The 16,783-nt window shown below is 43.6% G+C and overlaps 1 protein-coding gene across 4 annotated transcripts in view; it reads right to left on the bottom strand.

Annotated features, from left to right (window-relative positions):
* Positions 1-16,783, bottom strand: part of LOC119024832 (NT-3 growth factor receptor-like) — a 266,546-nt gene that overhangs the window by 126,313 nt on the left and 123,450 nt on the right. For all 4 annotated transcript variants that reach the window (XM_037107965.1, XM_037107966.1, XM_037107968.1 and 1 more), the window contains one exon: positions 9,522-9,545. In XM_037107965.1, coding sequence (XP_036963860.1) covers positions 9,522-9,545 — 24 coding nt within the window. The remainder of the gene's footprint in view (positions 1-9,521; positions 9,546-16,783) is intronic.

The raw sequence follows: 16,783 nt of genomic DNA, 5'->3' as shown, positions 1-16,783 counted from the left end.
GATTCCCAACAAACTTTTTTTCTTGTCTCTGCTTTGGCTCATTGATGTAGTCAGCTCCTGCATCTAGGGATTCCTTCTGTGTAATGTATGGCTTTTCCCATAATGGCTGTTACAGTTGGCTTTCAGGCTAATAGGTCTTAGCATTATTACATTTATTATCAGTACAACTTTTTCTTTTTCTAATCTCGGTATCTATTTTTGACCAAATACTTTAATCAACATTGCCATATTGTAGCAATGACTTGCAATGGTGCTTTCACACCTACTCACACAACTATTTAAACCCAGCCATTGTCTAATCAGTCATTGAATATGGATGGGGTTGTCATGGCTTCATTGGCATGCGTTATATATTGGGGAACAGAGCTGTGTTGTGTTATTTTACGTTTACATATCACAGACACTGTTGTGAAAGTGTTTTTAGCAAAACTGACTTTATGCTATAAGTGTCTCTTGTGTTTCAGGAGTGGATTTCATGCAGTGCAGGTTTTGCAAATTCGCAAGCTCCAGTCAGGTGATCCTTCTGAATCATCTTTACCTTCATCACGGACAAGGTGCACACTGACCTTGCATTCACACAGACTGATGTATATGTATTTAAAACACCTGGAGCATTACAATCACACCTCTCAAGATCACACTCAACAGTGAAAATTCATGAAAATTCAACATTTCAATGTGAATTGTGTGATTTTAAAGAGATTTGCAGTGGAAAAAAAGGTTTTGGAACCGTCTCAGACATCATTTAAAGAACAGAGAAACTGACACAATGTCCCTTTCTAAGGTGTACCTTAAAAACAAACACTCCCCCAACCTTCAGTTCTCACAAAAGTCGAAACCATAAAAATTGTACATTTAAGGACTTGCGAACTATACGAAGAAATGTTACAGAAGATGAAATAATTGATGGTGAACAAACTGATAGTGAAGCAGGGACATGACAGCTCATGATATTGTGAGACTAAATCAGGTTGAAGATATTGTGGAGGATGTAGATAGTGAGACACTTGAGCACAAGTTAGCTTCTCTCTTTTTGTCAATGCAAACTGTGTTGCATGTTTTTCAAGGTACAACACAAAAGATTGTAGAAGATTTGCATAATCGGCAGCCTTTCTCTTACATTCAAACTTTTCACAGTGTCAAAAAGATCCTTATAAAACATAAAACTAGGTAAATTATTTTGTTTTGCTGTTAACATGGTCAGATATTTAACATGGTGAAGACTTAGAACAAGTTACCTAGGAATTTCCTTTACAGAGAAATCCTGACATTATGGTTATGAAAATTGAAAATATTTTGTTGACTGTCTTGTTTAGATAGCTGAAGAATTTCATCAGATCACATGCAAAGACCTCCTGTGGACTTTCAGCAAAAACTGCCTTAGTGGACACGTGTCAGTAAAAATGGATGTCAGCAGTCCTTGCTTTGTGTTTTTATTTGGTGACATTTGGTTGAACAGTATTGTAATTTGTTAAAGTAGTCCACATGATTGCAGTGTTGTTGTTTTTTTTATTTATTTATTTTTTACCTATGTTACTGGGGTCTGACCTGTGCTTCATCTTTATTACTATGAAAGATTTCTGATTTTGCATTACATGTAAGTTCACTACAGTACTATTCTAATTAAGATACTCATGTTTTCCATGTTGTCTTTAGACAACTGACATTGTGTCCCAGCTAAAGATGGCAGCACTGAGAGGCCTGCACATTTTCCTCCACCAAGTTTTTCCTGAAGTGCTTGGTAAGTAATTCCCACGACATGTTTTAAAGGAGTAGTTCATCCAGTCCATGGAAACATACACCTCCCCAGTGCAGTTTAGTAGTCCGGATAATTTTGGGGTGAGGATTGCAGTTTTCCACTTTAGCTTCCTTTTTCTGCTGAGGGGAAATGGCTGATTATTGTTGGATCGTGTTCTTTGGTAGAAAATACTGCTATTTAAAACTTAACACAAGGTTGGTGGGTGATAGCTACAGACAATACATTTGAGTTTGTGTACAAAATGAAGATTTCAGAATTTACAGCCTATCTGTGTTATGACATTGTCTTATGTATCTCTCTCCTCACCAGAAGTTACAGCCATTTTCTCACATGTCACATTTCGTCCGAAGAAAAAAAAAATATATAGAATCACTTCAAAAACAATAGGGTCCTCGGGGTTTGTCACATTCCAGTTTATAGCTGCCCATTTGCTTTTGTCTTTTTAACATTTCAATTGCTTTTAGCCCTTATGAAGCCAGTCATCTCTCAGCTTACACATTATACTTTTTAATGTTACTTATTAATGTTTCAGCATTCACACACATTTTCTTCAGAAAAAGCTCTTTCTAGTTTGTTTTTCTAAGCTCTTAATAATGCATCTGTTATTTCTCCTCATGACACTGACACTTTGGCACCCGTGCTGCATAGTGCATCTGTTGCCATCCTCACCGCCCTACAAGATGAAGCCAACATCTCTGTGTGAGTCCAGGCAGTTGTGTTGGATGTATTGTTGTTGTTTTTTGTTTTGTTTTTTTTACAAATGTTGTATGTGAGGGAGTCAACCTGTCTGTTTACTGTTCAGCTGAATAAATATTTCAGATAACAGTCAGCTGTAGTCTGTTTTATTAATTATCCATCTTTAGATTTTTCAAATATAATTACAACAACATAAATTCCGCTTGATTTATAAAGGTAAAATGTATGTTTATTCAAAAAAAGTTTGGGTTTTTTTTGGTGAATACAGGAATATATGCCATTCAAGGAATAATTGTACATTTATTAAACAAGAATATCTATGTTTGGTGAAGGTAGAAATACATAGCATTCAAGCAAGAATTTCTTCGTTAGACTCACAGGGTTATCTTAAACAAGTTGGCAAAACTCTTGGCGAAACTTAAAAACCTTAATTAAGTCAACAACAGCAGGCAAAAGTTGTGAAAACTCAAAAGTCTCTTGCATCATGTTGCCTTGATATTTTACATTTTCTCTGTTTTTTCTTTTTTACAGTGTGGTATTTAATCATTTCTGTCTTTAAATATACACCGCTCATCCATAAAGTAAAACCACTGACAGGTTTTGTTACAATGCAATGTTTGGACTGGTGGTGTATATCCACATCCACATAGATGCCAGGACCCACGGACTTTCAGCCAAACACCATTGCAGACCAAGTACACAATCTCAAAAACTGCTCAGGAATGGTTTTAGGTGTCACATCGTGGTGAGGTTGTCTCGTCTTTGGGGTCTGTCTTGTGAATTCATGTTTTATTTTGGAAGTAACTCTCCTCTCGTTTCAGATCACGTGCCCTTCCTCTTGTGTTCCTGGTCTGACGTCATCCCTAATTCCTGATTGTTTGCACCTGTGTCTCCCTCCCTCATGTGTATAAAGTCTTTGTCTTCCCCTGTCTGCGTCGCCTAAGTGTTTCGTCGTTTCGTCGTATGCTCAAGCCCTTGTATCACAGTCCTCGAAAACCACGTCCGGTTAAGTATAATCTTGTTTTATTTTTCTGTATTCTTGACCTCTTAAAAGAGTGATTTTGATTTGATAATTTTTCTGGTTAGAGTTTGATTTGTAGTTTAGAGATTTTGGCTTTTGTTTCTTCACCTCCCTCGGGAGCGCCTTCTGTTTTCCTTTTGTTTTATGAAAAGAGTAGAGTATTTTTATAGCCTGCGCCTTCCTCTGTGAAGAGATTTTCTTTTGTAATTTTCATATTTCAGATATTGAGAATAGAGTAGATTTTCCTCCTTCGGGAGCGTCCTTTGTTTTATGTGTTGTGTGTTTGTATTGTCGTGTCTGTCTTTCTAGAATTTGTTATAGTGATTTCTTTATCACGGCTTTTGAGAGTCGCGAATCAGAGAAATAAAATATTGATTCTACTTCTGTCAACCTGCATCTGAGTCCTCTCCTTTGTCCCAAGCCTGACAGTACACTTAGGCCAGACATGGACTCAGCGGAGGCAGAACGACTCTCAGAGATTCTTCGAACCCAAGAAGCTCGTCTCAACCGTCAGGAGGAGTTCCAGGCCGCCATGGCAGCTAACATGGGGCAGATCACGTCACAAATGCAAGATCTACTGGGACAACTCAGCCGATCCAATCCCGTACTCCCGACTCCGCCTCCTGCAGCACTCCCGGATGTACCGGCTCCCTCCGGAGGAGCCACATGCAAACTGGCTCCGCCGACCCAGTACACAGGTGAACCCGGGCTTTGCCGGACCTTCATGATAGACTGCTCTATTCACTTTGAATTTAACCCACAAGCTTTCTCGACTGAACGAGCCAAGGTGGCTTTCATGATTTCCCACCTGGGGGGACGAGCCAAGGCATGGGCGTCCGCGGAATGGAGCAGGAATTCTTCGACATGTGAGACGATTGCCGGATTCCAAGCGGCATTAACAAAGACTTTTGATCCGGTCTGTTCCAACCGGGAGAAGGCACAAGAGCTCAGCTTAATCAGACAAGGTAATCAATCCGTCTGTGACTATGCGATCCACTTCCGCACTCTGGCCGCGGAAAGTGGATGGAACAATACAGCGCTGTATGATATATTTTTGAAAGGACTGTCATCAGAGCTCCAAGATCTCCTCGTACCGCTGGATTTACCCACCACCCTAGATGCACTCATCGCCCTCGCCATCCGCACAGACAATCGTCGGAGCCAACTTCTGAAACATCGTGAAATAAGACGGGGAGAGAGCTACGGGGCCACCGCTGCGCCCGAAACAAAATGGCCGACACCGCTACGAGGGACTCCAGAAATCACCGTAAGCCGTAACGACGAAGAGCCCATGCAACTGGGGCGAACCAGACTGACGCCAGAGGAACGCCAAAAGCGACGCCTGGAAGGAAGGTGTTTTTACTGTGGTGAAGCTGGTCATCTCGTCAGTACCTGCCCAGTCAAGAAACATCGTGGGGTGAGTTCTAATCAGGTCTCCAAGACCGCCGTTCGGGTCCTCACTAAAGTAATGTTAAACTCACACTTTGAAATGGAGGCTATGATAGACTCTGGGGCTGACGAAAGTCTTATGGATTGGAACCTGGCCCGCAAGCTACAAATAGACTGTGAAAGCCTAGAGAGACCGATACGAGCCCGTTCACTAAATGGGGCAGACATTTTCGTTATTACTCATGTAAGCAAGCCTGTCCAAATGAACATTGGGAGGCACCAAGAACACATTCAATTCCATCTTTTCACTTCCACCTCTCACGCTCTGATTTTGGGACAACCCTGGCTTTTTCTACACAATCCACATATCGACTGGAAGAGCGGGCAAGTTAAAGGCTGGGGAGAGGAATGTGCTAATCACTATGACACTGACCCAGTCGCTGAAATAAATCTGTTTTCTGCTGACCCCATCACAGACCCAGAATACCCGGATCTGACGTCCGTTCCGTCTTGCTATCATCATCTGAAAGAAGTGTTCAATAAAACCAAAGCACTATCTCTCCCTCCCCACCGCCCCTACGATTGTGCCATAGACCTCATTCCCGGGTCCACCATTCCCAAGGGGCGGCTTTACTCCATCTCCGGCCCAGAGCGCCAAGCCATGAATGACTACATCTCGGCGTCCCTAAAAGCTGGCTTAATCCGTCCTTCATCGTCTCCGGCCGGAGCCGGGTTTTTCTTTGTGGATAAAAAGGACGGATCTCTCCGACCCTGCATAGACTACAGCCCGCTGAACGATATCACCATCAAGAACCGATACCCGCTACCTCTGATGACATCGGTGTTTGATCAACTCCAACAGGCCAAAGTCTTCACCAAATTAGACCTCCGTAACGCCTACCACTTGGTCCGCATCAGAGAGGGGGACGAGTGGAAGACTGGCTTTAACACCCCCAGTGGCCACTACGAATATTGCGTCATGCCTTTCGGGCTTACTAACGCTCCAGCTGTGTTTCAGGCCATGATTAATGATGTGCTGAGAGACTTCTTGGATCAATTCGTGTATGTGTACTTAGATGATATCCTGATCTACTCTCCTGACCTAGTCACCCACCAAGATCATGTTAATCAAGTATTGAAAAGACTCCTTGATCATCATCTGTATGTTAAAGCTGAGAAAAGTGTTTTTCATGCCGACACTGTCTCGTTCCTGGGCTTCATTGTTGCCCCTGGAAGAGTACAGATGGACCCGGCTAAAGTAAGCGCGGTGGCTAATTGGCCCACTCCAGACAGCCGCAAGAAGGTTCAGCAATTCCTTGGATTTGCGAACTTTTACAGGCGGTTTGTCAGGGGCTTCAGCGCTACAGCTGCTCCTCTCCATGCTCTCACCTCTACCCAGGTCTCGTTCCGCTGGAACCCCGAAGCTGAGAAGGCGTTCCAGGAGCTCAAAAGACGATTCACCTCAGCACCCATTCTCACTCTGCCGGATCCACACCGTCAATTTGTGGTAGAGGTGGACGCTTCAAACGACGGGATAGGAGCAGTATTATCTCAGAGGTCGGAAAAGGATGGCAAAATGCATCCCTGCGCGTTCCTGTCAAGACGGCTGTCCCAAGCAGAAAGAAACTACGACGTCGGCAATCGAGAACTTCTAGCAGTAAAAGTCGCGTTGGAAGAATGGCGACACTGGCTAGAGGGGTCCGAACAACCTTTCATTGTCTGGACTGATCATAAAAACCTTGAGTTCATTCGTAAAGCTAAAAGACTTAACTCTCGCCAGGCCAGGTGGGCTTTGTTCTTTAATCGATTCTCCTTTACTCTGTCTTACAGGCCGGGATCCCGAAACATCAAACCGGATGTTCTCTCTCGCCTCTTCGATCCCGAGCCTAAGACCGAGCAGACCGAAAATATCCTTCCACTGGATTGTGTGGTTGGAGTGGTCTCTTGGCCCATAGAAAAGGAGGTTAAGCATGCTAACGGTGGAGCCCCATCACCTGATGGCTGCCCTGATAACCGTCTGTATGTCCCGGCAGATCTGCGGCCTCGGGTGATTCATTGGGCTCACACCTCGCTGCTTTCCTGTCATCCGGGAGTCAAGAGAACCATGTACGTCATCTCCCGGAGGTTCTGGTGGCCCGCTATGGAAACGGAGGTCCGGGAGTACATAGAAGCTTGTTCGGTCTGCGCCCGGAACAAGACATCGTCAAAAGCACGATCAGGACTTCTTCAACCGCTACCCATTCCTTCCAGACCGTGGGCAGAAATATCATTGGACTTTGTCACAGGGCTCCCGGTCTCCCAGGGGAACACCACCGTACTGACAGTGGTCGATCGCTTCTCGAAGATGGCACGTTTTGTAGCTTTACCTAAGCTACCTTCAGCAAAAGAGACTGCCGAAGTGATGATGAATCAAGTTTTCAGGGTCCATGGTTTTCCTAAAGACATTGTCTCGGACCGGGGGCCCCAGTTTGTGGCAAAGTTTTGGAAGGAGTTCTGCAGACTCATTGGAGCCACAGCCAGTTTAACGTCTGGATATCACCCGGAAGCCAATGGCCAGACCGAACGTCTCAATCAGCAATTGGAAACCGGCCTCCGTTGCGTGGTACACCAGAACCCCTCCACATGGAGCAAGCACCTGGTCTGGGTAGAGTATGCTCACAATTCATTGCCTACATCTGCCACTGGTCTTTCCCCTTTCCATTGTGCCCTAGGTTATCAACCTCCACTGTTTCCGGACAATGAAAGGGAAGCGTCGGTCCCCTCGGCCTATGCCATGGTCCAACGCTGCCGACGCATCTGGGCAGCTGCCCGACAGGTCCTGATCCGACAGGGAGACCGAGTCAAAAGAAGCGCAGACCGTAAGAGACGCCCAGCACCTGATTATCAACCTGGACAAAGAGTATGGTTATCCGCCAAAGATCTGAAGCTCCGGGTTCCATCCAAGAAATTGGCCCCGCGATTTGTGGGACCTTTCACTATTACCCGGAAAATGGGCCCGGCAGCAGTTCGCCTACGCCTGCCTCGGTCCCTGAGAGTACATCCCACGTTTCACGTCAGCCAACTCAAGCCTGTTAAAGAAAGCAGGATGGTTGTTTGCACCTGTGTCTCCCTCCCTCATGTGTATAAAGTCTTTGTCTTCCCCTGTCTGCGTCGCCTAAGTGTTTCGTCGTTTCGTCGTATGCTCAAGCCCTTGTATCACAGTCCTCGAAAACCACGTCCGGTTAAGTATAATCTTGTTTTATTTTTCTGTATTCTTGACCTCTTAAAAGAGTGATTTTGATTTGATAATTTTTCTGGTTAGAGTTTGATTTGTAGTTTAGAGATTTTGGCTTTTGTTTCTTCACCTCCCTTGGGAGCGCCTTCTGTTTTCCTTTTGTTTTATGAAAAGAGTAGAGTATTTTTATAGCCTGCGCCTTCCTCTGTGAAGAGATTTTCTTTTGTAATTTTCATATTTCAGATATTGAGAATAGAGTAGATTTTCCTCCTTCGGGAGCGTCCTTTGTTTTATGTGTTGTGTGTTTGTATTGTCGTGTCTGTCTTTCTAGAATTTGTTATAGTGATTTCTTTATCACGGCTTTTGAGAGTCGCGAATCAGAGAAATAAAATATTGATTCTACTTCTGTCAACCTGCATCTGAGTCCTCTCCTTTGTCCCAAGCCTGACATTAGGGAGCTCAAAGCATTGAACCAGCCTCCAAAATTCCCCAACAAGCATCTGTTGGACGCACCAGTACAAGTCCCAAAGTAAAGGACCCTAAGGATCCACTTCCCAGTCACCACAGAATACCCCCAGAAGTCTTATGACCATGCCTTGATGGATCAAAGCCATTTTGGCTTTACAGAATATTATGCAGGTGGTTTTAATGTTGTGGCTGATTAGTATATACAGTCCATGCAACCACCAGGCTAAATTCTTTGTATGTTCAAATTCACTTTACAGTACTTGGCCAAAAAAATATTTTGCTCCTTAACTATGTGTTCCTTGAGGATGGTCTGAGGTTTAATGTGGGTAACACTCTAAAGTACAGTTGGTTTGTAGGTATACTGGACTATACTGGACTTTTTTTTGTTCAGTTTCTTAAAGACGTTTCACCTTTCATCCAAGAGGCTTCTTAAGTTCTAACTAACTGGAGAGGAGTTGCAAGCTTAAAACTCTGTGTGGGAGTGTCCTTACAGAGTCACAAAGGTCACGTGTGAACTGACTTTTGAAGTCATTAGGGCCATTTTTGAGCCATTGACCCAATGAGACTGGTTAATATGTGTCAGCTTAACTTTCTGTCAGCTCCCATGGCTAACAGCTGCTTTTTTTTTTTTTTTTTTTAAGTTTAAACACAAATTTTAGTTATTTGTCAAAACTTATAAAACATTGTTTGGAAAGATCATAGAATTACCAAAAAACACTGCAATGGGGCTTCGCTTTGTTCAATTCATGGAGCAAGGAATTTCTGCACAATCACAGTACACTACTTCAAGCTTGAAAGATCACATCCTTTAAAATGTTGTCCTCATTTATTCATTGATTCACTCATCTACCACTTGACATATTTGTAAATGCTTACAGTAAATACTATGTGCAATTAATTTCTATTAATTAATCACAACCCAGAGAATCAAAACCACAATACTATAATGAGATTCTTATAAAATAAACACTTACCATAATCATAATCTGCTTCTGGACCTGTGTAACAAGAAAGAGAAGAAGGAGAGAAAGAAAAGATACTATGAGATATACTGCAAGGGCAGGTAGAGGACATGAGTACATGGGACAGAGATGACAGGTTAAGAAAACTGAACTGGCCAAAACAACAACAAAAAAAAGTTTTAAAAAATAAATAAATACAAAGAATAAAATAAAAGGGCAAATGTAAGATTATAGGGCGTGGAAATAGTAACAAACACCAGACGTTACACTACTAACAAGTTTATTACCTGAAATATAGGCTAACTCTTCCTTATTCTTCACACCACATTAACATTTACTATAGACTTCATGTAAGTCTACACTTATAATTACTCTACCATGCAATACAAACACAGCACGCGTGATGCCAACAAGAGGCTGCCATTGCATTAGTAATCTCATCCCCACGGTAACAGAGGGCTGTAAACTCAAGTCTAAACCAGACTTGAGGAGTCAAATGTTGATATTGGATGCTTCTGTAACACTATATGCACTACATGCCCAACCACAACTCCTATCTCTACCTGCTTGCTTTCCAACTTGTTTCATGGAGAACACACAACTTCTTGTTCATACTTGGTACTGAACATTGGCATGCCCCCACCTGTTTAAGTGATGCAAACTATTTCTAGCCTAGCCACACAAATGTGGAAGGCCATTAAACATACTCTAGCGTGCACTCTGCTTTAATTAAGGAGGTAACAGACATCAGTTCTCATGAGGACGATACTAAGCTGACCAGAGTATTTGCATGACAGTACTATTTTAATTGTATTCCAGTTCAATGAAAAGGTGGCAAAGTGTCATTAATATGCCTATGGGCCATAGTTTAGCCATAGTTGGTTTGAACCCAAACTGATTGTCTGTATTATCACTTTTGGCACATGGCAAACCATTAATGGTAGTAGCAGTAATAGATATAATGTGTGTATATTTCACATCCATACAGAATCAGAATCAGAATCAGAATCAGAAAAAGCTTTATTGCCAAGTACGATGTTACACATACGAGGAATTTGTTGTGGTGATGTTGGTGCATGCATCAAATAACTATTAAGTGAAAATATAACAAATTAACAATATAAACTATTTAAAGAATAGAAAATATAACAAATTAACAATATAAACTATTTTAAAAAGTAGAAAATATAACTATACAATATAAATATATATACACAATCTGTTTTTTGGGTAAAAGGATAAAAGGAGCAGACCGGCTGGCAGTGAACAATTACAAGAATGATGTGCAAATGAAAATGTGCAAATGAACAGGATGTTCAAGGTGAGCGTTAATGTAACGCATAGAGTTATGGTGCTGTCAGTGTGACAGTAGAGTCAGTGGTAGAGGTGGAGTGTGAGGAGTGTCAGGGGGGATTCAGTCCTTGTTGATAAGGCTGACAGCAGACGGGAAGAAACTGTTCTTGTAGCATGAGGTTTTGGTCCTGATGGACCGCAGCCTCCTGCCAGAGGGGAGTGTCTCAAAGAGTTTGTGACCGGGACGGAAGGGATCAGCAACAATCTTTCCTGCACGCCTCAGGGTCCTGGAGGTGTACAGGTCCTGAAGAGATGGGAGGTTGCAGCCAATCACCTTCTCTGCTGACCGAATGACACACTGCAGCCTGCCCTTGTCCTTGGCGGTGGCAGCAGCGTACCAGATGGTGATGGAGGAGGTGAGGATGGACTCAATGATGGCTGTGTAGAAGTGCACCATCATTGTCTTCGGCAGACTGAATTTCTGCAGCTGCCACAGGAAGTACATCCTCTGCTGTGCTTTCTTGATGAGGGAGCTAATGTTCAGCTCCCACTTGAGGTCCTGGGAGATGATTGTTCCCAGGAAGCGAAAAGACTCCACAGTGTCAATAGTGGAGTCACAGAGGGTGATGGGGGCAGGTGAGGCTGAGTTCTTCCTGTAGTCCACAACCATCTCCACTGTCTTTAGAGCATTGAGCTCTAGGCTGTTCTGGTTGCACCAGGTCACCAGGTGGTCAACCTCCCACCTGTAGGCGGACTCGTCACCATCAGAGATGAGTCCGATGAGGGTGGTGTCGTCCCCAAACTTCAGGAGCTTGACGGACTTGTGACTTGAGGTGCAGCTGTTGGTGTACAGGGAGAAGAGCAGAGGAGAAAGAACACAGCCCTGGGGGGATCCGGTACTGATAGTCTGTGCATCAGAGATGTGTTTTCCCAGCTTTACACACTGTTTCCTGTCAGACAGGAAGTCAGTAATCCACCTGCAGGTGGAGTCAGGCACGTTCAGCTGGGAGAGCTTCTCCTGTAGCAGAGCTGGGATGATGGTGTTGAAAGCAGAGCTGAAATCCACAAACAGGATCCTGGTGTAGGTTCCTGTAGAGTCCAGGTGCTGGAGGATATAGTGGAGGGCCAGGTTGACAGCATCGTCTACAGACCTGTTGGCTCTGTAGGCAAACTGCAGGGGGTCCAGGAGAGGTTCGGTGATGTCCTTGAGGTGTGAGAGCACAAGGCGCTCAAAGGACTTCATGACCACAGAGGTCAGGGCGACGGGTCTGAAGTCGTTAAGTCCGGTGGTCCTTGGCTTCTTGGGGACAGGGATGATGGTTGAGGTCTTGAAGCAGGCTGGCACGTGACAGGTCTCCAGTGAGGTGTTAAAAATGTCTGTGAACACTGGGGACAGCTGGTCAGCACAGTGCTTCAGGGAGGATGGGGAGACCGAATCCGGTCCAGCAGCTTTCCGGGGGTTCTGTCTCTTGAAGAGTTTGTTTGACGTCCCTCTCATGGATGGAAAGAGTCGTCACTGAGGAGGGTGGGGAGGGGGTGCCCATTAAGGTGGGCATTGGTGGAGGTGACTGGAGTTGGAGCTGGAGCTGTTGGGAGGTGTCGTGGGGGATGGTTTCAGGACTGTCCCTTTGTCTTTCAAAGCGGCAGTAGAACTCGTTCAGGTCGTTGGCTAGGCGTCGGTCGTTAATGGAGTGGGGGGCTTTAGGCTTGTAGTTGGTGATCTGCCTGAGCCCTTTCCAGACAGATGCAGAGTCGTTAGCTGAGAACTGGTGTTGGAGCTTCTCAGAGTACTGTCGTTTAGCCTCTTTCACCGCCTTGCTAAACTTGTACTTCGCCTCTTTGAATCTGTCTTTGTCCCCACTCCTGAAGGCCTCTTCCTTTGCAAGCCTTAGCTGTCTGAGTTTGGCTGTGAACCAGGGTTTGTCATTGTTGTAACTCACCCTGGTCCGTGTTGGAACACAGCAGTCTTCACAGAAGCTGATGTATGACGTCACAGCCTCTGTGTACTCATCCAGACTGTTGGTAGCAGTCCTGAACACATCCCAGTCAGTAGAGTCCAAACACGCCTGGAGATCCTCCACAGCTTCACTGGTCCACGTCTTTGAAGTCCTCACTACAGGTTTGCAGAGCTTTAGTTTCTGCCTGTAGGCAGGAATCAGGTGGAGCATGACGTGGTCAGAGTGACCCAGTGCAGCACGGGGGACGGCGTGATAAGCATCCCTGACTGTGGTGTAACAGTGATCCAGGGTTTTCCCCTCTCTGGTCGGGCATTTAACAAACTGTCTGTATTCAGGGAGATCGTGAGTGAGGTTACCTTTGTTAAAGTCTCCAGAGACAATAACCAAAGAGTCCGGGTTGGTCCGCTCCACACACAGTATCTGGTCAGCGAGCATGCGCTGTGCGTCCTGCACATTGGCCTGCGGCGGGATGTAAACACCGACCAGAATGAATGAAGCAAACTCACGGGGTGAATAAAACGGCTTGCAGTTAATGATAAAATATTCCAGGTCAGGAGAACAGTGCTGCTGGATCACTGTTATGTTATTGCACCAGCCACCGTTGATGTAAAAACAGATTCCTCCGCCTTTAGTTTTGCCGGAAAGTTCCGTGTCTCTGTCCGCGCGGTAGAGATTGAAGCCTGCCAGCTGCAGTGCAGAGTCCGGAATTAGTCCGCACAGCCACGTCTCCGTACAGGTGATTAATTGAGGCCTGGACCAGCATTTATAACAATGGCATTGCGTAGCAAAGCAAGTTTAGAAACTGGAATTCCTGTAATTAGTGGATTTGCTTGCTGGGGATAAGTAAACCCATGCAGATGTTTGTTCAGTTCAGCTTTGATAAGCTTTGACATGAGAATTTGCACCACTGACCAATAGGAAACCATTCTGACATTGCCGATTAGCTGTGTTGCACTAGTATATATATATATATATATATATATATATATATATATATATATATATATATATATATATGTGTGTGTGTGTGTGTGTGTCTCACCTATATATGTGTCCAAAACCAGGTTTACGATAAATAAGCAATGTTCGAGAAAAAGCCGGACGGCTTTTTCTCGAACATTGACGTCATCAGGCCCAGACTGGCCATAGGGAGGACCGGGAGTATTCCCGAAGTGCCGGCCTATGATTGGCCTGCTGGTCTGCATCTCTCTCTCTCTCTTTCTTTTTTTTTTTTTAACAGGCTGCCGGTCAGCTGGTATTGCAGCTATCTGTTTTTTTTTCTAAGTCAGAGAGGCAGGCCAGGCCAATCAGAGGCCACTCAGGCCAGTAGCATGTGGGGAGGACAAGACGATTGGTTTCTTTCGATTAACACCCACCCCAACAGTCCGTATCAACCACATAGACAGCGTGTGGAGGAAGGGGTGTGTGACGTGTGTCTGGTACTTACTGTGGTGTGTGTGTGTGTGTGTGTGTGTGTGTGTGTGTGTGTGTGTGTGTGTGTGTAGTGAGCGGAACCGGGAGAGGAGACGAGGCTTTGACAAGAAGATGATGGACCCTAACCGGGTAAAAAAAAGAGAAAAGGCGGCGACAAGAGGGAGAGAGAGAAAAAAAGAAAGGTGCTGGAGGATGACGTGGCCAAATGCCTCAAATTGACCAATTTATTCAGCCAAAAAAAAATGGTTCTTGTCAGTATGAGGTCCAGGGACCCCCAAGGGTCCTTGAGACTGTACGCTTTTATACAATGTAAATATGTAGCCTACTACGCCCTGGCCTTGAAATTAAAATAAGGATTGGGATTTTAAAATCACTGATTTACAAGCCACTTTTTTTTTATTTACTCTTTTTGAAATTATTTATTTGTGCAACAAATGGGATATAATCATTCCATTATTATGCATATGAATGCAAGGGCAAATCAAGTGAGACATAGGCTACACTATCTTACTGTAGGAACTATAGTGCATGGAAAAACACTGTAAGCATATGTTTGCTATTCAAAGGTGGTGATGGTGATGACAGTCCTGCTGGTGCTTCAGGAGAAGCCAGTGCAGAGCAGTTGGCAGAAGGTACAGAATCATTTCTACAGTAGAGCACCAACATGCAACAAGTTGCAGACGTATGAACAGCACCAGGCACCGCCATTTGACAGAAATGGCTCTCATTTGTAATAATAGCTGTCATGGCACTACAGCATTATTCTATTAAGCACTAGTGTTGTTGAATTTTGCTCTCTGTTGCTGACTTGCTGTTATATATTCCAGTCCAAACATGAAAGTTATGTATTCTAACCTTAGATTTAGGTTGGGGTTCATTGGTATTACCCGGTGTGATAATTAGAGCCTATATTAAAATATAAGTCAATATCATGTGATTGCTTATTGGGAACTATGCTCTCCAACTGTATTATACATTGCATATATGTGTCTATATATGTGTGTTCTGTAAACGTGTTTGAAGGCTGTCCCCTCATAGCTGATTAATTGTTTGATTTGAACTTAGTTATCTTTGTTTAGGTTATATTGTAGGCTACACATAAATAATATGTGCCCATGAGGCAGCTGATATTCTACATGACATGAATTTTTATGTATAGCTATAAACTGGGCACTACTTATTATGTAAAACATTTATTCTCTTCTATTAAGTGTGTTAGTGGATTTTGATGAGGATGTGTGCGTACCCATGCATGTAGGTGCGGGTGAGAACGTGCGTGTGTGGGCAAGGCCAGGGTGGCCTGATTAAATGACTGACCCCTGGCCTGAAAAAGTCTCCCAGTCTGGCCCTGGTCGTCATGTTTGCTTTGTGTCTGGTGCAGGAAGAAACGGTAAAAACGGGCTTTTATCACAAAAGTATCCACAAGCAGCACATATTTGCAAGCAAGAAAACATGTTCCTATTGGTGTTAAAAAGGCACCATACCAACCAATCACAAAATTATAAGCCAAACCATGTGATTTGGTTGCTGAGGAACAAGGAAAGTTGTAGGAGGGTTGCCGACGGAAGAGTGACGGCAGCAGTGGCGGAGATACAGACAGCGATGATAGAGATCGTGAGTTTTGAGAGTTGAGAAATTTGTGACATTTAGTATACTAGTAAATTCACAATGAAGTGCAGCTGGAGACCGCTAACACAGAGACAAGCGAGACAATGAAAGCAGCCACTGCCTCTGCTGTATATAGTATACATGTTTAGTGTAGTTTTTTGTAGTGTGTAGTGTAGTCGTTTTTTTTGTGTTGTGAGTCAAAACAATGAGGAGACTGCTGAATGTGGAGCAGGCAGTGCAGATCTTCATGCCTGAGGCAATGCCTGCAATTTCATGTCAATAGTTACATATAACTATGTAAATTTTAAAAACTCATGCACAAATTTAGCAAACAGCAATTTGTATTTGCATTATGAGTAATAAAAAATGGTTTGTTAAACATATTTGTGGTTTTCACAGTAAAAAAATCTAAATTGTTCCCACTCGGATTTTATGGTTTTTGTGATTTTAGGTCCATTGTGTTAATACAGTATGTCGAAATGAAAAACATAACTGTACAGTCACATATTTGAGGTTGTGCTGAAAATAATGACACCAAACAAGGCAAGGTAAACAGTTGAAAAAGGTGAAATGTAATGGTAAAATCAAAAGTACGTCCCACCTTCAAACACAACCTCATTTGGCCATCCATTAAAAAACTACTTAACCTCCCACTTTTCTATAGAATACATACGTCCTACGAGCACGGCACTAGTCCTTTTAATTAACCCAGTTGAGACAAGAAATCTCAAAATGATTCTCCTCCTTTCCCTAGATTTTCCACATTCTACTATACTCTTGAAATTATTCCTGCCTTCCGCAACCATATACTCATCATCTCCCTCTCCCTTTCATATCGGGACATGCTACAATCACATGTTCACTGTCTCCCTCTCCCTACAGTTACACTGACCAGTTTCATGTTTCCCTATTATATTAAGTGTGTTCTTCAATTTACTGTGCCTTATTCTTATTCTGCTCATGATTACTTGTTCTGTTCTA

This window comes from Acanthopagrus latus, chromosome 8, assembly GCF_904848185.1.
Source record: "Acanthopagrus latus isolate v.2019 chromosome 8, fAcaLat1.1, whole genome shotgun sequence".
Classification (NCBI taxonomy): domain Eukaryota; kingdom Metazoa; phylum Chordata; class Actinopteri; order Spariformes; family Sparidae; genus Acanthopagrus; species Acanthopagrus latus.
Note: the sequence above shows the minus strand (reverse complement) of the source record. Positions and strands in the feature narration are given on the sequence as shown.